General features: G+C 45.6%; 2 protein-coding genes across 2 annotated transcripts in view; both read left to right on the top strand.

The window, feature by feature from the left end:
- The first annotated feature begins 1,500 nt into the window (after positions 1–1,500).
- The window catches only part of GRB14 (growth factor receptor bound protein 14), a 50,438-nt gene continuing 25,008 nt past the window's right edge, over positions 1,501–26,930 (top strand). Inside the window, exons 1-2 of the mRNA XM_054972128.1 lie at positions 1,501–1,563; positions 14,650–14,806. Of these exons, the coding sequence (XP_054828103.1) occupies positions 1,501–1,563; positions 14,650–14,806 (220 nt within the window). The remainder of the gene's footprint in view (positions 1,564–14,649; positions 14,807–26,930) is intronic.
- On the top strand, positions 12,366–14,474 carry LOC129324742 (uncharacterized). Its single transcript, XM_054972127.1, has 2 exons — positions 12,366–14,137; positions 14,296–14,474. The coding sequence occupies exon 1, from the start codon at positions 12,725–12,727 to the stop codon at positions 14,111–14,113; it is 1,389 nt and encodes a 462-aa protein (XP_054828102.1). The 5' UTR covers positions 12,366–12,724; the 3' UTR covers positions 14,114–14,137; positions 14,296–14,474.

The following is a 26,930-nucleotide window of genomic DNA, read 5'->3' as shown; positions in this document are numbered from 1 at the left end:
CAACTGGGGTGGCTACTTCATCCCAATTGTGTTTTTGGGGTTAAGCAGCTCAGGATAGTATGAGTGTGGTTCCCCTTTCATTTTATCCTTGTAACTACCCTGAACGGCAACTTGGAATGGGCGATACTGACTGGCCCAATGTGATCTAGTGAGCTTCATGGATGGAGCAGCAGCTTGAAGTTCAGCATTTCCCTGCTGTTCCACAATGATAAGCAAAACTGAGGAATTTGGGGTTTCCTATGTTCCTTCTGTTTCTCCAGGGACAATTGTCAAACCTTCTGTCACTTGGCATTGTTACAAAAATGTGTAGGAGATGATCTCAACTTTCCCTCTATGGAATAAGGAAAAAGGGAGTTTAAACTGCATTATGATTCAAGGACCAGCTGAACCTAGTATGGCCATAGATTAATGCTTTTTGTCTGGTCTTCTTGAAAACTTAAGGGCCTAATTCTATTAATGGCTTACCACAAAGAAAGGGATAAACTATATAATGTTAGCCAAACATGCTCCAGCATGTTAACACTCCTGTTATTAAGATGTGAGTTATTAGACATAGTGCCATTTCTGTATAACTGATTAGGATTTAATACCTTAATATTGCTAACTAATGTGACCCTGATTCAACTTTCCCCCTCTTGTTCTCATATCATTGGCCTCATTCCAGCAATCTCAAGCAAATAGGATAGCAATTTTGGCATGGATTACTGATACTATGCTAGGGGACACATCAGCAGTTCAAGGAGGTAGTATATTCTTTAAAATCTGCTCCTGTGTTTTCAGGAAGCAAGCAATATTTTTTCCCCGTCAGCAATAAAAATATTAGGCCCCATTGTCAAAGCCAACACTGCAACTTAAGTTTTCTTGTTCTTTCACATATTACTCTGGGTTGGCCCTAAAGGGAAGTAAGGATGCCTGGGGGGGGGGGCGTTTTTGTGACCTGGAAAAACAGTAAACAGATTCACACAAAGATATCAGGAAGATAATTAGCTCCACTGGGCCGATCTCATGCTGATTTCTCAGTGCATGAAAACCCCTCTTTGTGGGACATCTTGGTTTGATCAAAAGACAGGTTTGACGTGCGTCTTTGGCTTAAACCTTCCCTTCTAATCTGTGCAATAGATGTTACTGCGAAAAAAAGAAAATATGGTACAGCTCCCGGGTTGCCAGCAAAGAGAAGTGTTTGAGCGATTTGAGCTGCTTGTCTAATCTGGTTCTTTAAATATAATAAACAGAAGTCTCAGAATGTGTTTCCAAGGGCAAAGGAGGAGTTCTGATTGGTCCGTCCCTGGTTAGTTTTGTCCCAGAGTCATCTTTAATTGGCTTTCTGAAGGAATGGATTCACAGAAACGGCACTGCTTTTTATTGCTTAGTCACTCATCTCTCAGTGCTGACTCTCGCTGAGGTGTGGATATCTGAAAAGCGGCTCCTCTAAAGGAGTTACTTTAATTTGACACGTGGCTCAGATAAGAGTTTTTGAGTTGGTTTCTGTGAGGAGCAGAAATGAGCCTGTATGGAAGGAGGGTAACCTTGCCTGTGATTACTCCAATTGTCCTGCAGAAACGGGTAGGTGGCTGGGGGGGGGGGATGAGGGAGAAGTGTGCTCATTTAATGCAGCCACGTCTGGGAGGTGTGGTACAGAATATGTAGATTGTGTCTGTGGTGGTGGTGCGGGGAGCACGCTTGTAGAAATGGCTGGTTTTCACTTTGAAATGTATAGAAACAGGGCCACAGTCCTTCCTGGTGTGTTTAAATGTGTGTCCCTCTTTCATAAATTAGAGGGTACACGTCTCAGGATTTTTGTACTGGAATATTCCAAGTACCACATGTAGGACGAGTATCCCCTCATTATTTTTAGATATGCAGTCATTTATAAAGTGGTCTTTGGGGATGCAGTAGTTTGCAAGTCCCAGTATAGTATTACCACTTAGGCTGTGGCAGTTTGCTATATATGAAACGATGGGACATACATATGGTTGCTGAGTTAGAATTGGGTGGAAAATAGATTAGAGGAGGCCGAGCAATTAACTGGTGGTGTTGTTCATGGTTGGTTATTTTAGTTGTAAAGAAATGTTGGTGAGGGGGCTTTAAGATTTTTATTTTGCATGTGCTAGATTTTTTGTCATGACATCTGGCTGAAGCAGTAGAGCTGCCTGAATATTGGATCTTGTCATCAAAACTGTGTGCCTATCTATAGATCATATTTTGTGTGCAAAATGCCACATCTTAACTTATAGAAATAGAATGGCTTCATATTGTAGTATAATGTGGGTTGTATCCAGACTAAATTGGCAATTTCTCCTGATTTTCCTTACCTGCTGCAGACCCTCCAGGAGTAGCACTTTGTGTAGATCAGTAGGCTACACTAGGAGGGAAAAGGCAAGGAAGTTGCATTCTGCCATTGGAAAATTTAGTCTGGATCTGTCCCCTGTATATTGAAGGTTTTCTACTTTATTTTTTAAACTTGATAATAACTCTGTGCCTTCGTCCCTATGCAAAAACAGGCACAAATTGAGGAAGTGTGGCCTTTCTCATTAGAGTTACTCTGTGTTGGGGGAAGCTGTACTTGCTGAATTTCTCCCTCTCATATAGCTGCTCTTTTAGGGAAAAGGTTGCAGATGTTAAGTTGCTGTTCTGTCTCTCCTGAACTGAAAATCATGTTCATGAGTTCTGCATAATAAAGAAAATCTTGCTTTTTCTACGGGAGCATTTAGTTTTCATTAGTAATGAGATCTCCCCTGTAAAAATGTATTAAAATATTTAATGAATTGGACTTTCCCACCAGAAATAGATTAAAATCCTGGACCAAGCAATGTATGTGGAACAGAATTGTGCCCCCAAGCCCCACAACTATTTCTGTGTGATCAGAGATATACATCAACCCAGAATCTGCATGTGGACAAACTGTAGCCCCATATTTCTGTCTATACAATTGGGAATGCTGGTTTTTAAAGTTTTCGGATGTCAAGGATGGCTTGAGTACATTTAAATTGTGTGCTTACGTTAGGTCAATGTCTATAGAGTGAGGGGAATTAGCGGGCGCAGTCCGTCCCCATGCTCCAGCTGTGATGCCTGTATGTAGATATGTAGAATGTACAGGGAAAATATTGATGGCTTCTAAATCAGAAATATTAATAAAATACCGTTGTAGTTCAACATTATTTTCTTTAGTAAAATAGGTTGTGTTTTTGTAACCCAGTGAAACTTGCTGTGCTTTGTCTTTTTTAAAAAGTTCACTGTGTACTTACTATTTTTGTTTCTGTCATTTTAAAAAAAGTATATGCCTCTAAATATTTCAGAAAGGTTGGCTCGCTTCACATACTTTAGCTGGGTAATCTTTACAATGATCCTGTGAGGTAGGCTCAGTGTACATGTATGTTGTTCAACTACATAAGATTACATGTACACCGAGCCTACCTCGCAGGATCATTGTAAAGATTACCCAGTTTGCTTAAGGTTGAGTTGCTAGTAAACTGGGCTTTCAATAGAAGTGTTTTCTGCAGAAATCAGCCGGTGAAATGTTCACAACCCTGAAGGGAAATTTAACTTATGTTGCTGCAGATCAAACCAATGTAAAGGCACAGCTACCAGGGCAGGTTCAGAAAGTGGCAACCTTATCCCATTGTGAGTTTGTGGCAGAGGCAGGATTTTTGAACCAGGGATTTTCTGATCTGCTGGTCAGTGCCTTAGCAGTTCTGCTGCTCCTGCTGTATGAAGATTGGGCAGGGTAGCAACAATAATGAGGATATCTGAAAACTCCTGTAATGCATACGTTATTCATGATGACTATTCATTTGATGTTTCATGTTATAGTTTTCTCTTGAACACATACAAGAACCGTGAGGGGTGTTGGATTTAAACAAAGGGTCTGTTGATTTTTTTCCCAAATAAAATTCAATATGATTATCAATTTTTCCTTTCTAAAAGAATTTCAAGTGGAAATTACACCAGGCCAGAGTTAATGAAAGACATGAGCTATAGTTACAAGGTCAAACTTGTGCAAATCTGTTCCCAGTTATCTCTGGATTTGCGCTTTTGCAAAGAATCTCTACAAATAAATGCTTATGTGGACATTCTTGAGCCTGTAGTAAGATCCATGCAATGGATACATATGGACAAAAAAATGTAACTTGTCTCTAACATGACAGAGGAGGTGGAAGAAATAATAGGACCCCAGAGTGAGAGCAAGAATGGTTCCTTTCCACCAGCTGATTTTATGTAGGACAGCAGTACAGAAGATAACCGCAATGCCAACCCCGGGGGCAATGGTGGTGGTTTGCAATACAGTTGGGTCATCCGTAGAATAACTCCAAAGTCCTCACACAAATAATGTATCAGAAGATACAACCACAAATATGGAATGAGCGTACCACTGCCTCACCAAGTGATGACATATTTATACGGCATGAATTTCAAACCATGTCTCTTTGTACATGTGCTTACACTTCTTGTATAATATATAAAATATGTGTATTTATAGGCCCTCACCTGGATAGCCCAGGCAAGTCTGATCTTGCCAGATCTCAGAAGCTAAGCAGGGTCAGCCTTGATTAGTAATTGGGTGGGAGACCTCCAGCGAAGACTGGGTTGCAGAGGCAGGCAATGGCAAACCACCTCTGTTAGTCTCTTGCCTTGAAAACCCCACTAGGGGTTGCCAGAAGTCAGTTGTGACTTGATGGCACTCTCCACCATAGGTGGAGACTTCAGCTTTCTATAGGCACTTTGAGATGCTGGAGATCTCTAGCCAGCACCAGTGGTTGGTTTTATGACATTGAACCCTCTGGTCAGTGCTGAAAAATGGGTAGATTAAGCCACCTGTCAATACTTGATTGTAGAACCACATGGCTGCAGAGCGAGGAGGACATGGGGTACAGAATTCCAGGGGCCAGGTCACTTTGGGTCTGGGTGAATCATGCAATTAAATGTCAGGCTAGGATTTGGGAAACCCAGGTTTGAATCCCCACTCTGCCGTACAAGTTTGCTTGAGAAACCTTGGAACAGTCGCTCTCTTTCAGCCAAACCTGCCTCACAGGGTTGTTGAGAGGATAAAATGGAGAAGGGGAGAAAGTTGTAAACTGTTTGCCCTATTAGATAGCAAGGCAGAATATAAATGAAGCAAATAAAATAAATAAATTTGATCATGCTGTTGGAATGGGGCCAGAATGTTGTGTGGGGAGGCAGAGAGAATCCTTGTCTGGGAAGTTCTCGGCAGGCCTGTAAGGTTGCCCTGTGTTACTTCAGGTAAACGGTTTCCATGTGTCTGGCACTGGACAAAAAATTAGGTATGTATAAAATTATGGCAGATCTACCGTACCTCAGCCTGTTATTTTGTTGAAGTCATTGGGATTGTTTTACACTAATGAATTATACCTACATACTAATGATTGCCCATTATATTGTGTCTAATATGACTGTGAACCAGCTTCTACCCTGTTTGTGCCTTTTTATCTTGTTTTTATCCAAAGACAAAACAGCATGCGTTTTTTTATTTTTATTTTTTTGTTCCCCACATTGTCAAGGCAACACTTTCTGTGACCTTCACAGAGCTTGACATGGTGTTTTGCAATGGGAAGTTGAACTAACAACTCTTTTGGATGGGAACGCTTGTATGGAAGAGCACAATCAGTGACATTTTTACACACCCTCAAATAGCAAGCTTTGTAACGCTCCATATGTGTCATTTTCCACAGCTTGCTGAGGTTTAGTGGGACAACCTCTCTTCGATTCTTGATCTTTCCTCCTTATCCCTCTGCCCTCCATTTCTTCTAAATACTTTAATACTCTTCATATAGTAACCAAGGAAATTGGCAGAACCAGTCGCGTCCAATGCTCATAATCCTCTTTTCTTGGCAGAAATCCCTGGGTTGGAAGAGGGAACAGATTTCTCCCTGTTAAGAAGAATGCCAGGTCATTTCATAGGCTTAGTCTCTGAAATAAATTAGGATTCCAGTAGGTCAGGACTTCTGACTGCCTTGAAGTAGATTGGGAGGTGTGCATAACTAAGGCTGGGGTTCCCCCACTAGCTTTGCTTAGAAGACATTTGGATTCTTTGTAGATGGGTGTGAATGAGTGATGGAGCATAGCAAATATACATAAGGAAAATCTTATGGATATTTAGGGGTCAAAAGAGCCATTTTTATGGAAGTGGCTTTGCTAAATCTAAATTGTTGTTCTTAGTTCTCCATAAAATTAATCCAGGAATTAAATTTCACATGCAAAAATTTTAACTGCTGACTTTAATGCTGATTCTGGACTGCTCTTGAATCTTCTCTACAAATTCATAATGTGTGTGTTATATGCTTGGAATAAGCTAAAATATACTGATGGGAGAACAAGACTGTTCAACCCAAAGCAACTTGCATTTTTGTGAGAATCCCTGTAGAAATGTCAGGTACTTGAAACATGAAGTGTATGCTCCAATATGCAGGCACCCATCAGTTGCCTCCCCCCCCACCTTGCCACAAACCTGGCTTTTCCAAACAGGATAATTTCTCCTTCTCAGGAGGTTTTTAAGCAGAGTCTAGTTGGCCATCTGGCAGCAATGCTTATTCTGTTAACCAAGGCAGTTCATAAGAGGGAGAACAGGAAGGGTTACATCAGTGGTTAGTCCTTGTGGCCCCTTCTTACATGCCCAGGGTAATGCTGGTCGCCACCTTGGGGTCAGGTAGCAATTTTCCCCTGGCCATTTTGGCTAGGGATCCTGACTCTGTTTTGCCATCTTCTGGGCATGGAACAAGGGTCACTGTGTGTGTGTGTGGGGGGGGGAGTTGTGAATTTCCTGCATTGTGTAGGGGGTTGGAGTGGATGACTCCTTCCAACCCTATGATTCTAAGGAGAAACCTGCCTCAGGGCATAACTAAAGGAAAGGCCTTCAACCAGGCCTTATCTTTCCTGTGAAGTACTCCCCTCAGTATGGCTTTTTGCCAAGGCGGATGAGTGTTGCATTTGCAGTCCATCCCCAATTGAATCGTAAGGCCAAGAATACTATAATTCTTATACTCCCCTATCCAGAAATTACCTCAGTAAAATTTAAGCATATGCCAGCAGCAGCTATGCACTTATGTGAGGGTGCAGGTACCCTCAAAATACTACAAACAAATCAATAATCTGAGAATATAAAACACTTTAAAAAAATTATTTTTAACTTTTTCAATAACAACAAAAGGGAAGATATTCAACAGCAAAATAAGATATTGTCCAAAGATTTTTTGTATTACATTAGCACAAGGATTCTACATCTAAAAGTGATTATCGTTAGAGCCATGAAAAATAATAATTTGGAAAATTTTACCAACATGCCTTGACATTTACGTAAACAGTTGTCTACCCTCCCTCCTGCTGAAATTGCCCTAAAACACTTTATTTGAGAGGAAATGGGAGCTGCAAGCAGAGAGTGTGTTCAATTTTTGAGCATGCTATTTGTGAGGTCCACAGTACTGAACATGACATTTCTTTAAAGTACTGCTTTCCTCAGTGTGGTACAGCATGATGTAATATCCATTTGCTGAAGCAGACTCTGTATACAACATAATCTACATTAGATGTAACTCTTTTCTTCAGGACTGGCATGTCCATTAGGTGCCCAGAGCAGCAGAGGTGGAGGTGTGCCAAAACCAGCCCTGTCGCCACCCCGTCTGCCATGTTGAGCTTGCCTCTCATCTAGTTACATAGTTTGTTTGCACACTGATATCATTTGGGAAGTAGTGTTCTTAGCTCAGTGGTGTCATGTGTTTTATTGTACAATCTGTCTGCTTAGGTCACCTTTTTCACACTTTGGTTCCCCTTGTCAATTTGAGGTGATTTTCATAATTTCTTTGTTGTATATTTGAAAATGATCAAGTAGGGCTGCCAGTCCCCCGGGGGGGGGGATACCCTGCTTCCAGCTTCTCCTCCTCCCCACAAGGGGAGGGAGGAAGGCCCCAGGGAACAGGCCTGGGAGGCAAGAAGCTTCCCAGGCCAGAGCACAGAGATGATGTCATTTCTGGAAGTGATATAATTGGCCAGTGGTCACGATGGTGTCACTTCCGGAAGTGACATAATCGCTCCTGTGCACTTTATATGAGCACAAGAAGTTCACAGAGGTACGTGCCAGGTCCCTCCCCCTCCCGCCAGGAGGGTAAGGGGACTGGCAATCCTATGATCAACAGACTTCAGCTGTTACAGAATGCAGCAGCCAGGATGTTTGAGGGGTTGGATATATAGATCATATCACTCTTGTGCTGAAAAATCTGTACTGGCTGATCCTTGGTTTCTGGTCACAGTTCAGGCTGATGGCTCTTGCATTTTAAAGCCCTGAATGGCTCGGGGCTGGCATATTTGAAGGACCATCTCCACCCCTTCTGTCAGCTTGCCTGCCAAGATTCTCTTTCCAAGCCTGCTCTTTGCGCTCCAGTCTTTAGAGGTGAGGCAGGGGGTGACCAGAAATGAGGATTTTTCAGTGGTAACACCTCGCCTGTGGAGTGCCCTCTCCCTTGAGGCTTGCCTTATGCCTATTGCGCTGTCCTTCAGGTGCCAGGCAGAAACATTTCTTTTACCATAACTTTTAACTAAGGGGTTCTGTCTTTTTTAAAAGCCATATTTATGGTCTGCTTCCTGCCAGAGGACTGCTTTAAGGGTATGCTTTAGGCAGCTGGATATTGTTTTATGTTTTCTTACATTGTTGTTGCTGTTATGATTTTATTGTATTTTTTAAAATGTTGTGAGCCACTTCAAGCAGGTCACTGGCTGGAGGTGGGTAAGTGAAGACATGTATATTTTTTCTTTCTATCTAAATAAGTAACATTTGTACCACCCCAGGATTATGGACTGTTGAGTTTCTTCTGCAGTATCATTTTCAGACATTTGTCAGATCTTAACTAAATTATTCATCTACGGTCTTCCTGTGCAGTCCCACATGGGACTGCGCACGCGCAGGCCTGCCGATACCGGAGATTTTAATAGCTAAACACCACCAGGGGGCGCTCCCGCCTCTCAGCGCGCATGCGCGGCCGCTTTCCCGCCGAAACGGACCTTAAGAGGCGGAGCGCCCCTCACATACCCTCAGTTTCTCTTTCGCCGCCGATCGTTGAGGTTTACAGCTTTCTTCGTTCGCGATGTCTGAGAAGGCCTTGTTTAAGCGTTGCGAGACCTGCAATCGTAAGATGACAAGGTCGGATGGCCATTCCATTTGTTTATATTGCCTTGGGGAAACTCACAACACTCAGGCGTGCAAGCATTGCCGCGCGTTTACCCCAAAGGCCAGGGCGGAACGGACGGATCGTTTGCATGCCTTTCTCTGGCAGCGTGCGATGTCGGTCGAGGACCCTCCACCGAAGTCTTCGTCTGCTCCGTCTGCGTCCTCTCGTCCTCCTGTACCTTCGGGTTCCAAGACTCCTCGTTCTCAGCCGTCTCCGAGTCGCTCGGAGTCGAGGTCCGAGAGGATCCCTTCGGGTCGGAGTTTGTCGGAACCGACCGCTTCGGTTCCGAGACATCTAGCAAGTCGACCTCCTTCGATCTCGTCGGTTGTCTCGGCTTCACCTGCTCGTGGCGCCCGTAGAAGTTCGACTCCGTCGGTTCCGAGGTCGACTCCGCCAACTCAGACCACCTCTACGGTTCCGATGACTTCGGATCCTTCTGTGAGACCGAAGGCCGTTCCTGAAAAGAAAAAGAAGAAGCATAAGCATTCCAGTAAGCATGATAAGGCAGTGTTGGAAGGCTTACTCACCTCTTCCCCGTCGGTTCCGGTCGACTCCGCTCCCGTCCAAGTGGAGCAGCAGGCAGAGGCGAGTGATCGTCCGCAGTCCAAGACTCCTCCGGACCGGGTGGCTCAGGAGGACGATGTCATTCTCCTCGAGAAGCCTCTTACCCCTTCCGGTCGGGCTCGATCGGCCTCGTACGAATCGGACTCTATTCAGTCGGCTCGGAGTCGACGGAGTCGGTCTGCCCGTCGCTCTAGCTGTCGGACCCCACGGTCCTATCGGAGCCGATCCAGGGAGAGTCGACGTCGAGATGATCCTGTCCCTCGTTACTTTAGTAGGGAGAGTTCATACTACTCGGACCGGCATTATAGAGGTGCTTCGTTGTCTCCCTCATTTCGAGTCGGTTCCGATGTTGGCTATGACCCGTCCCGCCTCCCGTCGGATCGGGTCTCTCCACGACCCCGGGCCCGTTACAGTGTTTCTCCTCTGTCGGAGTCACCTGAAAAGGAGATTGGGCCATCTGATGAGGCCTCGCCCACTGATGATTTTCGGGCCTACAACGAGTTGCTCCAAAGAATGGCGAAAGCCCTGGACCTTGAAGTGACTTCCACTGAATCTAAATTTACTGATAAGATATTGCAACATATCTATTCGGGTTCTACTCCCTCGATTGCCTTTCCCCTTATTGAGGGGTTTGCTGATCTATGGAAGAAGCTGCAGTCTCGACCTGCGTCTGCTACCGCCACTAATCGGAAAGTGGAGAGCTTGTACAGAACCAAGGACGATGCTCATCCGTTCCTGGCCGTTCACCCTCCTCCATCCTCACTTGTCACCGAGGAGATGCAAGCTCGGCCTCGCCAGGGCTCGCTATCGGCTCCAACTGACAAGGATAGTAGAAAGATCGATGCCTTGGGTAGGAAGTTGTATACTTCGGCTACGTTTGGCATCAAAGTGGCGAATTATGCCGCAATGATGGCGGCTTATCAGCTGTTTTTATGGAAGAAGGTGGCGTCTTTTCTTCCTAAGCTTCCCGAAGATCAGCGCACTCTGCTTCGGGTCATTCAGGAGGAGGCTGTTCGTCTATCCAGACACCAAATTAATGTTGGGAGAAGTATGGCTGACACTGCGTCTCGATCACTTCTCTCCTCGGTGGTACTGCGCAGGTACGCATGGCTTCGCACGACCGCCCTGCCAGTTGAGACAAGGAACAGGGTTGAGGACCTGCCGTTCGAGGGCACCACTCTGTTTTCAGAGAAAACTGACGAGTTCCTCTCTAAGAAGAGGACTGACCGTTTGACAGCCCGCTCGTATGGGGTTCTACACCAGCCGTCGCAGCAGCCTTCTCGCCCATACTATCGCTCCTTCCAGCGTGGCAGACAACACCGCTATCAGCCCTATCAAGGGTATGCTTACCAGCAGCGCAGGAGCTACCAGAGCCCACAATCTGCCTTTCCCAGACGAAGGCAGGGCCAACGTCCCAAGCCTGGTTCCCAACAGCATCAGGCCAAGGACCAGGACCAATTGCATAAGCAATTCTGACAATCACAGGGACCTGACCCCACATTTGGGGACAGGCTTAATGCTTTTTTGGATGCCTGGTGTTCAATTTGTTCCGATGTTTGGGTTTTGTCTATTATCCAGTTTGGTTATAAAGTTGAATTTCTTGGTTTACCTTACCTACGTCTCCCTGTGTTTTCTTCTGACCCCCCTCGTTCAGAGATCCTGGGAGAGCTCTCAGCCCTATTGCAGAAAGGGGCTATAGAGGAGATTCCGGTTGCTTCAGCTGGTTTGGGGTTCTATTCCAACCTGTTTTTAGTGGAGAAGAAGGATGGTGGGCTTCGGCCTATCCTGGATCTTAGGGGTTTGAATAAATTTATACGAGTTCGTAAATTCAAAATGGTTACTTTACAGATGGTTTTGACCTTGTTGCCCCAACAGTCGTGGTTTGCAGTCCTGGATCTGAAGGATGCGTATTTTCATATTTCAATTTTCCCTGAACACAGGAAGTTTTTACGTTTTGTCTATGGGCAACGTGTCTTTCAATACAATGTTTTACCCTTTGGGTTGGCCACTGCACCTAGGGTGTTCACCAAGTGTGTGGCAGTAGTGGTGGCTCATTTACGCCTCCAGGGCTGCCAGATCTTTCCTTATCTGGATGACTGGCTCTTGGTTGGTGATTCTGCTGACTCTGTGTCCAATCAGGTGGATCTCACCTTAAATTTATGTTTACGCTTGGGTCTTTTTGTTAATCAGAAGAAGTCCAAATTGACCCCGGTGCGCTCCATCCAATTTATTGGAGTGGTTTTGGATGGTGTTCGGGATGCAGGCTTCTTGCCTTCAGAGCGTGCTGCAAAAATTAAGAGGCTTATTTCGACCCTTCAGAGGTGTCGTTTCCAATCTGTTCGCTTTATCCAGACCCTTTTGGGTTGCATGGCTTCTACTACGGCTGTGGTTCCGCTGGCCAGGTTATTTATGCGACCCTTCCAATTGTGGTTCAATTCAGTATTCTCACCGGCCCGTGATTCTCAAAATAGGAGACTTTCCGTCCCTAGGGGGGTGCTGTCCTCCCTGGAGTGGTGGCTGGATGATGCTAATTTATTTAAAGGGATGGAGTTTGGTTTTCACCAAACTCATCTGTCAGTTACTTCTGATGCTTCCCTTTTCGGTTGGGGGGCTCACTGTGTTGGCCTTTATGCCCATGGGTTATGGTCTGAATCTGAACGTGAGGAACATATTAATGTTCTTGAGTTACGGGCAATTTTATATGCATTGATCTCCTTTACAGATGTCGTGCGGAACAAGTCCGTTCAGGTCCTGACCGACAACACGACGGCGATGTTTTACATCAACAAGCAAGGTGGCACGGCGTCTGTGGCTCTCTGCACAGAGGCGATGAGACTCTGGAAGTGGGCCATAGATCATGCTGTCTGGCTGCATGCAGTTCACATCCCGGGGGTGCAGAATTCCATGGCGGACCACCTGAGCAGGCTCCACAGGGAAAACTACGAGTGGTCCCTCCAGGACAAGTATCTCGCCCCTATCTTCTCGGAATGGGGGACTCCGGAGTTGGACCTGTTTGCGACTGTGGAAAATCGCAAGGTCCTAGCTTATTGTTCCAGAGGAGGAGTAGGCCCAGAATCAAGTGGGGACGCGTTTCAGTTAAGTTGGTCAGGTCCCCTGTGTTATGCCTTCCCTCCGTTCCCGCTTCTGGCACGGGTCCTCAGCAAGATCCAGAGGGACAGAGCGTCCGTCATCCTGGTGACCCCGTATTGGCCGAGGCAACCATGGTTTCACTCCCTTCTGAGTCTACAGACTCAATCGATCCGTCTCCCGGTGGTTCCCGATCTCCTGACCTGCGGGGGGGTTCTTCACCACGACATCAGGAGACTCAAACTCACAGCGTGGTTGATCAGGCCGGGGCTGCCTTCTCCGAGGCTGTGACTAATGTTCTCTTAAATGCTAGACGTTTGTCTACCAGGCAGTCTTATGCCCTTAAGTGGGACAAATTTTCTGTGTGGTGTAGTCGCAGGGGTTTGGATCCTTTTGAGTCCACCCTTTCTGAGATTTTGGACTTTTTGTGGGAGGTAAAGCAGGAGGGTTTGGCCAACTCCTCAGTCAAGGTTTATCTGGCAGCCATCTCTGCTTTTCACCCTCCAGTGGATAGAAAGTCTGTTTTTTCCCACTATTCTGCCAAACTATTTTTGAGGGGATTGAATAATTTGTTTCCCCCTGTGCGGGCTTTGGTCCCTCAGTGGTCGTTGCCCCTGGTTCTGACTCGTTTGATGTCTAAGCCGTTTGAACCCTTGGCTTCCTGTCCGCTTCGTTTTTTGTCCATGAAAGTGGCCTTTTTGGTTGCGGCTACTTCAGCCAGGAGGGTTGGGGAGCTAGCAGCGTTATCTTGCGAGCCCCCTTATTTGAAATTTCACCCTGAGAAGGTCGTTCTTCGTACAAAGGTTGAGTTTTTACCTAAAGTAGTATCCCGTTTTCATTTATCTCAGGAATTGGTTCTGCCGGTTTTCTTTCCGACTCCGGCTTCTGAGGCAGAGGCGGCCCTTCATTCTTTGGATGTTCGCAGGGCCATTTTATTTTATTTAGATAGGGTAAAACCATTTAGGATTGACTCTAATTTGTTTATTTGTTTTGCTGGACCGAAGAAGGGTAACCGGGCTTCGGCTCAGACTATCTCTAGATGGGTGGTCCAGGCTATACTGACCTGTTATTCTGCTGCTAACTTACCTTGTCCTTTGCAAGTGCATGCCCACTCCACCAGGTCCCAGGCGTCGTCAGCGGCTCTCTTCAGAGGTGTTCCACTCCAGGACATCTGCAGGGCGGCGACGTGGGCCTCGGCGGATACCTTTGTGAAGCATTATGCGCTGGACATCCTAGATAGAAAGGAGACAGCGGTGGGCACAGCAGTTCTGCACTCCATCTTTGAGTGATGCTTTGGCGTCACCTCCACCCAGGTATTTAGCTTTGGAATCTTCCCATGTGGGACTGCACAGGAAGACCGTAGATGAAAAACAGGTTTTACTTACCATAACTGTTGTTCATCTAGGTCTTCCGTGCAGGCACACATGCCCTCCCTCCTTCCCCGCTAACTCTCTTGGTACTTACCTTGCAGGGGGCGGCGAAAGAGGAACTGAGGGTATGTGAGGGGCGCTCCGCCTCTTAAGGTCCGTTTCGGCGGGAAAGCGGCCGCGCATGCGCGCTGAGAGGCGGGAGCGCCCCCTGGTGGTGTTTAGCTATTAAAATCTCCGGTATCGGCAGGCCTGCGCGTGCGCAGTCCCATGTGTGCCTGCACGGAAGACCTAGATGAACAACAGTTATGGTAAGTAAAACCTGTTTTTCTTAAGATCTCATGGGCGGTGACAGATGTTATCGGCACAAGTTTGTGTCACCCCTCCCCCCACCTGTTAGCAAAACGAGTATTTTTGACTAGGGTGGTTGTTAGATAATTTTCTTTGCCTTTTTACAGGTAGTTAAAGTATATAGTGAGGATGACACATGCAGAACTTTGGAAGTACCAAGTGATATAACAGCAAGAGACCTGTGCCAGTTGCTCATACTGAAGAATCATTATGTTGACGATCACAGCTGGACTTTATTTGAAAACCTCCCTTGCTTAGGTTTAGGTAAGTTTTTCTTCTCAAATTATAAAATGCCAGAAATGCCTGGAGGATTGTGAAGAAAAAGCTGAGGCTGCAGTTTTAGATACCTCCGGCCTGGGGAATGAGCAAACCCATGCTTAGGGGGTTTGTATTTTACATGGGTAACGGTACATACTTGAGCATTCCCTGTTGTGGCTCCCATTTGGTGGAATGGCCTGCCTGCTGAGGTCAGCAAGGCACCCACCATCTTATCTTTCCACAGAGTGTATAAAACGGAAACTTTCTGGAAGTCCTTTTTTTTTTTTTACAAAAAGTTGTAGTTTTAATGTCTGTGGAGAAATTACTACTTTGTAATGTTTTGTTGCGTTGTTTGTAAATTTCGTATTCCACTTTGAGTCTCAATGGGAAAGTCCCAATAGTCAACGGAGCCAAGCTGGATGGGGAGAGAAGGCAGTCATCTGTAGGGTATCAGTGAAACACCTGAGAGCCAAGCTACAAGTGACGCCTGACACAGGTTGGACACTTGTCAGCTTCCCTCAAGTTTTGATGGGAAATGTAGGCATCCTGGTCTTGCAGCTATAATGGAGAGCCAAGCTGTAAAACAAGGACGCCTACATTTCCCATCAAAACTTGAGGTAAGCTGACAAGTGTCCAACCTGTGTAAGGCATCACTTATAGCTTGGCTCTCAGTCTTAATACTGGATGACTGTTATAATGTTGGGTCATCATTGTGTTGTAGACTACAGGTTGCCTAAGAATAAGTCCTGTGGTATCAGGGTCCCAACCCTAGCAATAATCTGTGATCTTGAAAGTGGCTTTTTATTGGGCTTTGCTGTTAAAACATTTTTTAAAGGTGGCAGGGACAGGGGCTCCAGAGAGACACTCCGTATCTCTTGTTTGTGATTTATTTCCATACATTACATAACTAAGAAGCTTGGGAGAAGAAAGCTTGCTTGGCCTTTGCTGTGTTCTCACGCTCTCTCTGTCATTCTCTCTCTCTTGATCTTGCCCTCCTAATAGACCTTCTGGTGCCACAAACTAGCTTGGTGCTATTTTTTCATGCTACAGAGAAGGGTATAATAGTGAGGGTGGGTGGTGATAATTTTACGCTGAACAAAAATGCAGAAATTAAGCACAAAACAGAACATGATCTGAAAGATCCAGGATTAGGATCTTTCCTGCTTTTTGATTTTAAAAATACCTGTTATTGGGCACTGGGGGATGTTTTGGAGATCAGGGAAGACTTGGTAGGCAAGATGATTCTTCACACATCAGTTCCACACTTTAAAATGCCCTCTCAAAGCTGCAATTAGCTGCTCTTTCAGAAAAAAGGGAACTTGGGCCCTTGTAATGATCTTATCCCTCATGCAAAACTAATTGCAACTTTTAGAGGGGTGTTTAAAATTGCAGAAGAGGTGTAGGAGGAAGGGTGAAGTGTTCTGTCTCTCCCCCAACAACTCATTTACATTTAGATGACCTTTACTCCCTGCACCCTCTGCCCCCTCCCCTCACCACCTATGTTTCTCTGGCCAGTTTCTTCATACCCTCCATGCATCTGACGAAGAGAGCTGTGGCTCTCGAAAGCTTATGCTACAATAAAGTTGGTTAGTCTTAAAGGTGCGACTGGACTCTTTGCTATTTTGTCTCTCCCCCAGTAACCCTCCCTGCTGCTTGTTAGCTTTTAAAAACACTGTGAAAGTTACTGATCATAGATGTTTCCTGACATGTTGGTCTTGGCCTTAAGTTCACTTCCGTACTCTGTACCTGATGCCTGTATTGCTGTACATTTAATGTCTGTACTTGAAATAAAGCTTACTTGGAACCAGGACTGCTTTCTTAATCATTAAAAGTAAATGGGAAGCATTGTCACTGACCTAGGCCATGCTGTTGCCAGGGACCCCCCTCCTCCTGTTATGGGGCCTGCCGTGAACTGTGTCAGTTTCCTGCATTGCTGTTTAAGGATTCATCAAAGACTCTGTTTTGGGGCAGCATTGCCCATGCCTGTTCCCTGCTCTCTCTGCTGCAATGGAATGTGCCATCTATGCCTGTTTCCTGCCTCCTTGGGCACCTGCCTCACCTGGGCCCAGAGCCATGCTGCCAGACGCACAGTGCCAGCTGGAGGGAATCTCCACGAGCCTGGCCAGGCACCCCCTGGTCAGTTTCTGTGGGGAGCCCCTTGCAGGACGGTCACTGGGTCTGCCCTCAGCACTGGGCAGCCTGCTAGCAAGCCCAAGCCATGCCAAGGAAGAAGCCATGTTCCCAAGCAGTAAAGAGCCAGCTTGAACAGTTTACTCCAAGGCTGCCATTTTGTGAAAGCGTGCCGGTCACATCCGCAGCGGCCAGCCTCGCCCTGCTATGCATATCTTGGAAGCTGCCCCGGAATGGAAGCTACATGCTGGCTGTCTGGAACATCTAATGGACGCATCTCAATGCAGGCACTGCATTCCAGAGCTGATGCCATCAAGACAACTCCAGCTTCCTTACAAGATTCAATCAACCCACCTGGCACTCCCCTCCCCTCCTTTGTCCCCTCTTCCCGAGGTGTCACTATCACACAATTAGACACTAGTGGCCCATTAGGGATAGTTGTAGACCCATTAAGCCTTTGTTCCCCTTTTGAGAACCACATGGAAGGCACTAGCCTCAGGGTACGTTTTGGGGTATTTAAGCAGGCTTCCCCTGCCATGAGGTGCGTGTGCCATTCCTATCCTGAACCTCAACAGTCACTCTGTGTGTCTAGTGCAGGCATTAGATATCACCACACTTCGCTGCTACATCTTTATTCCTCGCCGTGACCAGGTGCGTATCGCCCAGTTCCATCGATCTCAAGTGGGTTCTCCTGCTAATGCAAACGGCTCTATTTTTCCTACTCTTTATTTCCTAGTTCTTGTATGTACCTTGCATGTGTGTGTTATTGTAGGCATACGCAACACTATTAGTAAAAACACGTTTTTATTAGTCTTGCCTCTTTATTGCACGAGTAATCTGGAAGAGGGACTCTGGTATAGCTGGTTAAGATCTGCAACAATTAAACCCAGACTGCAGCTAATTGCCCCATAAAATAGCAGTTCTGGTAACAATGCCCGCCCCCAAGTTTCAAGAAGAGTAGAGCGGCCCTCTGCCACTCTCCATGCTTTCCGATGGAGGGGGTGGGATTCTAAGACTTTCCAGGGCAAAGAAACCTTAACCAAACACACGGGGCAGCCACCTGTCCCAATGCAAGCTGAACCAGCAAACAGAACCAGTGTCAAACCAGAGAATCTCAGCAGAAGCAAAGCGGAGCAAGGGGCATTGTTGCAAGTCTGACAGAACCAGTGTCACTCACAGAAGCCAGGGAGAACCCAGGGCCAATGTGGCAATACAGCAGAACAGAACCAAGTACCATCACCTGCTCAGCAGCAGCAGAACCACCAACCTGGCAACAGCAGGCAGGAAAGCACACAGCGAGCTGGTATAAGATCCCTCTTCCAAGGAAGGCCTCAGAAAGGAAGAAAGAGGGGGTGGCCCAAGTTCTCCTCTCTCTACAGCCTGCAGCACAGCCTGTCCTGTCACTCACTGGCCCAGAGGAGCCTTGAGACGAAGCTGCAGTAGCTGCCCTTCATCACTGGCCCTCCTGTTCCCCTTCACCCCTGTAAAGAAGGAAGTTGACACAAGAACAACACAACAGCTGGCCTGTTTTTTGGTTTTTTTTTTTAATGTGTATGGAAGTGTGGATTTTGTATAGTGTGCCAACTGGATAAAATGTCCTGCTGGTTTCCTACCTATGTTTTAAGTTTTGGGGACAGCACTTTTCTCCATCTCCCCAACCCCGATGGGGAGGGAATGCAGGCCCAAGAATGTGCTCACTTCACTCCACTCAGTCCAGAGATGGGAAACTGAAGAGTGGCAAGTTGAGCTTCAGGAAGACCAACTGTTCAACTCTCCAGGGGAGCAGGCGAGTGTGATGTGGACTGGCAGTGTTGACAGTAGGGGAGAAGACATGCTTGCCCTGCACGCTTGTCAGAGGGCATGAGAGGAGCCTCTGAGCCTCGACAAAGAAGTCTGGCCAAACCACCTCTTTCTTGGCCCAGTAACTCAGAGGGCAGGTGGTATGCAACTCAGAGGGCTCTGAGATGTAGTTCCTGACTATTGCCTCTGCCAAATCCCGCCTCATATTCCAGAGGACCTGAGGGCCAAGCTGAGTGTGATGCCGGACATGTTTTCTTCAATGTGTCAAATGATGCAATTTTATCTGGGAACTGTCGTTTTGAAAGACAGAGCCACTTAGGATCGCTGTGGAGAGGAAGGATTCTTTCACTGCCCTCCACTACCTCTGCTGGCTACTCAGCCCCCCCCCCCCCCGCCGCCTGCTATTATTGTTGGGACAATGATGAAACTTTGCAATTGTTTTCTTTACCAATCTCAGAGCCTTGCTACAAGTGACATTTTACACGTGAAGGATAAAGGATCATTTTCGCAAGTCTTTCTGGGAACTGAAGTTCCTCTCCCACACCCCTTTTCCTTCTGTTCCTTCCCCTCGCTGCCTGAAGAGACAGAGAGAGCCTACGGCAACATCAGCTTTTGCAAATCGTCTTGTTGCTGGGGTGGGGGGGGGGAATGCTCCGGAAAAAGCTGAGAAAGTTGCAGCTGCTTGTCCCAAAGATCATTGAGAGCAGGCTTGTGACTGGAGAAACAATTTGCAAACGTTGCTGTTGCCACAGGCTTTCTCTGTCTCTTCAGGCAGCGAGGGGAAGGAACAAAAGGAAAAGGGGTGGGAGAGAGGAACTTCAGTTCCCAGAAAGACTTGTGAAAATGATCCTTTATCCTTCACGTGTAAAATGTCACTTGTAGCAAGGCGCTCAGTGGGGGAGGAATGACCAGCTCTCTCCTCCAACCCCATCACTCTGGGAGGAATCTGCTGTTTAACAACAACAACAACAACATTCGATTTATATACTGCCCTTCAGGACAACTTAATGCCCACTCAGAGTGGTTTACAAAGTATGTTATTATTATCTCCACAACAAAACACCCTGTGAGGTGGGTGGGGCTGAGAGAGCTTCTAGAAGCTGTGACTCACCCAAGGTCACCCAGCTGACGTCAAGTGGAGGACTGGGGAATCAAACCCAGCTCTCCAGATTAGAGTCCTGCCGTTCTTAACCACTTCTCCAAGCTGGCTTCCTAAATGTTTTAGGAAGGCAAGCAAGCCAGATGCCAAGTCTTCAAATAAAAGTTCCATCTCTAGCCCAACAAAGAGCAAAATGAGATTAGGAGCCTTATGATCATAGTTTACTTTTGTTGTTACTTAAGAGAAACGGCAGGGTCCTGTACTGGTGCATGTGTGCATCCTGTTGAACTTTCCCTTATAGAACTGAGAGCCAAGCTACAAGAGATGAATTACATAGGAACATACACGTGAAGGGAGTCACAATGTTAGCCGGGAAGCTGAGTTTTAAGAGAGACCAGAAGTCTTTGTCAGAGCCAAGCTACAAGTGACGCCTTACACAGGTTGGACACTTGTCAGCTTCCTTCAAGTTTTGATGGGAAATGTAGGCATCCTGGTTTTACAGCTTGGCTCTCCATTACAGCTGCAAGACCAGGACGCCTACATTTCCCATCAAAACTTGAGGGAAGCTGACAAGTGTCCAACCTGTGTCAGGCGTCACTTGTAGCTTAGCTCTCAGTTTCCCCTCTCTACAGAGCCAGGAAGATGCTGCTCAGAAGGTTTGTTTATTTCTTCTTTGCCTCTTAAAAGGGGAAGTGAAACTGACAGAGCCTTTGGGAGACAAAGAGGAAATGATCAAACTCTCTGAGGTGTGATCTTCCCTGACTCTGTGGAGAGGGGACATTGACAAAGCCTTCCGATCTCTTTTAAAACTCAGCTTCCCCGCTAACATTACGACTCCCTTCACGTGCATGTCCTTGTGTAATTCGTCTCTTGTAGCTTGGCTCTAAGACCAGGACCTGGAAAGGGAAATTTAGTTTGTGAAAATAGTACAGGAGTGCAGAAGGTTTAAAGCTTCTCTAGCTCCACTTCTGCAATCAAATTAGCAGCCCCATGTGGTTGCTTTAAAGTTTGTTTTTCAAAATGAAGATCTCACATTATTGCCCTGTTGGAGCCCCAAGCAAATTTTCAGCGTGTTCCCTAGCGTAGGGGCGAGGAGAAGCTGGTTGAGATTGTTAAGGAAAGCAATTGCAAAGTTCCTCTCCCCCGGCTATACTGTGCGGCTTTGTCTCTGAAAACTGTCTTTGAAAACTACAGTTCCCAGGTAAAATTGTGTCACCCGATAGGTTAAAAAACATGTGCCTGGTATGTTTAGCTTGGGCCTCCGTGCCTCCCCTCTTGGCCTGTGTACATTGCACCTGCTGAGAGAGCTCCTCTCTCAAGCTGGTGAGTTTCTTGGATCTCTCCATGGTGCTGCCCTTGATTCATAGGCCACACATGGTCACCAACATGTACAAATCATTCTTGGTGAGAAGTTGCAGGTGGGACTCAGTGCCCTCTTGTGGCCTTCTCATGAGCGCATGCTCTTCTGAAACAAAGTCTGCATGACATCTGCCTGGCCTTGGAAAGGCAGCCCTCTCCCTCTGAAGTGTTTGGATCATAGGAACAACCAGACCCAGGGTTGCTGTGTAAGATGAGACAGTCTGGGAGATAGCCAGTGAGTCCTCTTGGCTGAATTGACTTCCCCCTCCCATAGTTTCGCTTTCCAAGAGCCACATTGTGAAGGTGGCCTGCTTCTCCACCAAATGCTCAAGCATGGCATGGGTGGAGTTCCAGCAACTGCTTATGTTGCTGATCAGCCAATGCTCTGGCACACTTGCCGGGACCTGCTTCTGGGGCAGCTGATGGGGCACCTGATGGGTAGGCTTCATGCTGTGGCAGAAGTGACTCATGATACACTAGGATCTCAGAATGAGACTCCAGAACTCGCAGTCCCAGTGTCCAGTCTGTGATCTTCAGGAGTCAGACCCAGACCCAGCGCATCTCCCACCGTGAGGTTAAGAATGTGGACCACACAGAAAGTAGGCTTGAGACCCGCGTGCTGCTGCTGCCCAGATGTTTTTGCTGCCATGTATCCTGTGGTGACATCCCTGCCTACCCACCCCACTAATTGCCTCTCGATGGCAGTAGAGCTGTTGGCTACCACATGCGCCTTATCAAGAACCTTGGTGTGAAGCAAAGCCTGACTGTAGCTGGCCCAGTGCCCCCCCCCATCTGACCCTGCCTGATGCTGGTTGTCCCAGTATCAGTATTATAATTTACTTTGCTATGGAAGGCACAAGGGCTCTTGTGCATAATCCTGCTTGCCTTTTGTTTCTTTACAGTGGGTGACAAGATACTGTTGTACAACTTATCCAAAGTTTCAAGAGGCCTGAGAAGTATCCAGAAGTTTATCGAGCTCTTCACCCTTTCCATTTACGAGCATCTCGCTTACCTTGACTTTAATGTCAGCCTCAACACAGGCAGCCCAAATATTGCTGCAAGGGCATTGAATGTGCTGTGGATGTGAAAGTGTTATCCTGCTCCGTATTTCTGTGTGAGTCGGGGGTGTCTGTCTTCTAAATTGCATTTTGTTCTACTGAAGATGACTTGTCAATGTCCTCTTTAAATGGCCATAAATTATCTTGGTGAGATTTGGTTTTAAAGTTCGCTGAAGCAATCGCAGAGTTGCAAGTGCTGAAGTGCTGAAAAGCTTAGACCAACGAGACTGCGCGAGCAGCATTTTAGCTGTAAAATTCTGAAGTGGTGTTGCATTAAGTAATCATGGAAGCAGAGGAACTTTTAATCTGGTGTTATATGAATAATGCCAGTCGAGGCACAGGAGAAACTGCTATGTACTGTTAATACAATAATTTGTGCACCATATGATAAGTACAGATTTAGGTGTGAGATAAGCCTCAGATCTCATAATAGCTGAGAGTATAATTCTTAATCATACTTTCAAAACATTGCTAAGATTCTTGGGAATAAAGGAAAATAATTTGTTCTCAAAATAAACACCCTAAGACCAAAGGAATACTCCACGTATCCTTTTAGGATTTGTTATGGGGAGGAAAGCTTTGCTTATGGTTGTTTTTATGCGTAATGTGAAATTGGTCAAGGCAAGGATCACCTTTTCATTCCCTTTCTGAGAAATTGACTACCAAATGAAACCCATCAAACAATAACACTACGAGAACTTGGTAAATGTTAACTCCCTCAATTCTTTTCTTGTTTTAGTTTGGATTTTTATTGGTAGCTGCTAGTACTTGAAACTATATTGTGTTAAATTAATATTGAGACGCAGGAGAGAAAATATCAAAATAGTGAGAACTGCAACCCAAAATCCTGTTGGAGACATGCTTTTAATTGCGGGAACATTCCATTGGTGATGTCCTTACCATATATTTTTGTATCTTACTGTTTTTTCTTCTTTTGTTGGTGTGACTGTTTCAATGGAAAATATATTTCTGGCACACACACACATATATATATGTTTATATTTCTGGCACACACACACACACACACACACACACACACACACACACACACACACACACATATATGGGAAACAGAAGTGGCTATCAAAGGATGTGCCCTGGACTGGTTTAAATCATTTCTCTTGGAGTGGACTCAAAGGGTGGCCGTTGGAGATCAACTATCTCCGGAATGAGAACTATCTTGTGGGGTTCCGCAGGGCACAACCTTATCACCCATGTTATTCAGCCTCTACGTAAAACCTTTAGTGGAACTCATCTGCAGCTATGGGGTTGGATGTCATCAATATGCAGATGACACCCAACTCTGTATCTTGCTATCCAGGTCCCCACAGGATGCAGTAGAAATGGCTGCCTGACAGCCATGGTGAAATGGCTGAAAAACAACAAATTGAAATTAAACCCAGACAAGACCGAAGTGATGCTTGCTGGGAAAGCAGAGATCCTGAAGGACATTGTACTCCTCACTTTCGATGGAGTTCGTCTGACCCTTGCAGACTCGGTTAAGAGCATAGGGGTTATACTGGATCCAGCACTACTACTAGAAAAACAATGCAGCTGCAAAAAAATGCTTTCTACAACCTCACTCTAGCCTGGAAGATGGCTTCTTACCTTGACATGGCTGACTTGGCCACTTGGATCCATTCTATGGTAACATCAAGGCTTGACTATTGTAATGCTCTATACATAGGTCTCCCATCTAAGTTAGCTAGGAGGTTCCAATTAGTGCAAAAAGCTGCAGCTCGACTGTTATCAGGAGGAGCGAGCAGGAGCATGAACATCACTCCCATCCTACAGTCACTCCATTGGCTACCCATCAGTTACCGTGCTCAGTTCAAGGTATTAGTTATTACATACAAAGTTCTTCATGGCTTTGGTCCAGCATACCTACAGGACCGCCTCCCTATGTTCTTGCATCGCAGCTTCACTCATCTGAACAGGGCCTCCTGCAGGTGCCAGGCTACACATGGGTGAAGTCAGCAGCAGCCCGTACCCAGGCTTTCTCTGTGGTGGCCCCTATCCTGTGGAATGACCTGCTTGAGGAAGTCAGAAGAGCCCCCACTCTCCTGGCTTTTCATAAATGATGCAAAACTGAACTATTCAAAAAGGCTTTTTACTCAAATAGGAGGGCTGTGTTGTAGGAAAGGGGTCTCAGATGCTTCGCTAATGAGTTAGGGACCATAGACTTCATCACTATATTGCCTTACATATTATCTGCTGCTTTAAATATGTATTCCTATGTACTACCAGTGCTCCATGTTGTCTAATGTCAGTCCTAGAATTGATTATGTTCTGCTTTGGTATTTTTTCTACTCTGTATTGGGTTCTTGCTAATACCGTGTCTTTTAAACTTGTATCTATTTACCCTATAGCATTGTTTATGAAATGTCCTTGATACTGTATTGAAATGTACTTGATACTGACTGTACTAATCTCATACCGTGTAATCCACCTTGTGTCTCAGTGAGAAAGCCAGACTATAAATGACATTAAATAAATAAATAAAAATAAACCCTCTGAAGAGCGACCTTTGCGGGCTCTGTAGAGAGGTGAAATTCAAACTGTGCTTCCTGGCTAACATTGCATCTTCCTTCACTTGAGCGTCCTCATGTAATTTGTCTTGTGTGGTTTAGCTCTGAGACTGGAGGCAGAAGGGCCGTGGAAAGATCTTATCAAGCAGCAGATGTGTGTATATATATGGGAGAAAATGATCCTTCATGTAGCCTTTTCCCTGATCATGGCCATTTCCACACATGTTGAATAATGCACTTTCGATGCACTTTTGTAATCCTTTAGAAGTGGATTTTTTGTTCCACACATGGAAAATCAGTTTCAAATCTTCACTAAAGTGTATTGAAAGTGGATTATCCAACGTGTGTGGAAGCAGCCCATGTATAGTTTTTGCCAGGTAAGAACCAGCACTTTGAATCAAAATGTAAATAAAGCAGAGTAAACTCTGATGGTAGTAAGATACTCACCCAAATAAAACAAGTATCAGTTAACCCATATGTGGAAAGCTTTGGAAACAAAATCTAACCCTTTCTGTAGTTCCATGTTTGCAGGAATAATCTTGCCTGTTCTGAGGATAAGAATAGACTAAAATTAGCATTAAATGGTCTTTAAACATATTGCATTTGAGACATAAGTAGAACTTAATTTTACTTGTGTGCATGTTTCATTTTGTGAATGGCCACCCACTGGTGCTCTCTGATAAAGGAAATGAAATATTTTTTTCAGGAGGAAACGGTAGCAAGCTCCTTTGCTTTACCGGTTTAGGGACCCAGTCGCGCTAGTTTAGTGGTTTCCAACTCTTCAACAAACACCCACCAGCTGTTGAAATGCCTCGTGCATGAAAGGTCTGAACCTGTGAATCAAAGTAAATTGAATATGCTGCTTTTATTTACAATAATAATCACATGTCGGCTTTTATAATGAATGTGTGTTTGAAGTGTTTATGCACCATGCTAATTATTAGAACATCACTCTCTTCTCTGGGCAGGGACTTTATAATATCGTGCCAGCTGCTTTTTAATGTACTAATTTGAGCAGCTGTAAAGTGGCCAACATCACTAATTCCTCTGGTTTCTAATTTTTTTTTATTGGTCTCAACCTTGTTTGCAAAAAGTTCCTTTCTTGTAAGCTGGCTTTCCCTGCAAAAAAAAAAACATTTATAGCATGATTACCCCTGTAGCTTAATTCTTAGCCCTAGCTAAGAGAGAAACACACAAGAACAGCAATAGGAATAAAACGAGCATTACATCACAAACATTCAAGCTTGCACTATCCCTGGCCATTCTGTCCCCACCCAGCAATCAAGGGCTGCTCATTGAAGAGGATCCTTACAGTAGCCAAGCAGTTGTCAAACGCAAATGCCCTGCAAATACCCCAAAAGTATCTTCTCTTCATGGGAATTTCTGGTTTCCTGCCAGTTATTTTTGCTATAGGCCTCATTTGTGGACTCTGTTATGGGGGCACCCTTGCTGTGAGTATGACAGTTGGCTGCATGTGGAAAGGCAAGAGAAAGAGAGACTGATAGTTTTGTACAATAGGTAGCAGTTACAACATTTACAGTGCAATCCTAAACAAAGTTACACCAGTCTAAGCCCATTGAAATCACTGGGCTTACTGGAGTAACTATGTTTAGGATTGCACTGTTAGTTACTTGTTATCAAGTTCTTGTTATGAGAGTCGTTAAAAATGTAGCACTACCTAGTTTTCACCCGGTCAATAATACTGGGATCTATGGTGGAAGAAATAATGGGGCAATACTATGAGTCCAAGGGTGGTGGTGCTACCCACCAGCCTTCCTAGTGCATGGGGAGATGTTGCCTGGCTCTTTGAATTTGTGGCCAACGGGATGTTTTTAATGGAAGCTGCATACTTGGTGTGCATGGAACATTGTCCTTGCATTTTCAGTGGTAGCAGTGGGCTTGAGGCCCCTGGTGGGTGAGAACCGAAGTGTTACCTTCTTATGTCCTTGTTGGTTTTGCCTGTTGGTCTGTGCAAAATACTCCCTTTTCCAGGATACCCTTTCAACCACAGATGTTACCTGGGTTCTCATGGTTCTATGCCATGTCTCTTGAAAATGTATTCCCTACCTATGTTCCCTTATCAAGGCCAGCAGGACAACTGACAGACTGAAAGCATACATATAAAACATGCTTTAAAACCAGTAAAAGCTAACCAA

Source organism: Eublepharis macularius, chromosome 2 (genome assembly GCF_028583425.1).
Source record: "Eublepharis macularius isolate TG4126 chromosome 2, MPM_Emac_v1.0, whole genome shotgun sequence".
Lineage (NCBI taxonomy): Eukaryota > Metazoa > Chordata > Lepidosauria > Squamata > Eublepharidae > Eublepharis > Eublepharis macularius.
Note: the sequence above shows the minus strand (reverse complement) of the source record. Positions and strands in the feature narration are given on the sequence as shown.

Coding starts and splice junctions, on each gene's coding strand:
- LOC129324742 (XM_054972127.1), top strand. CDS start 12,725: ATGGGGGACTCCGGAGTTGGACCTGTTTGCGACTGTGGAAAATCGCAA.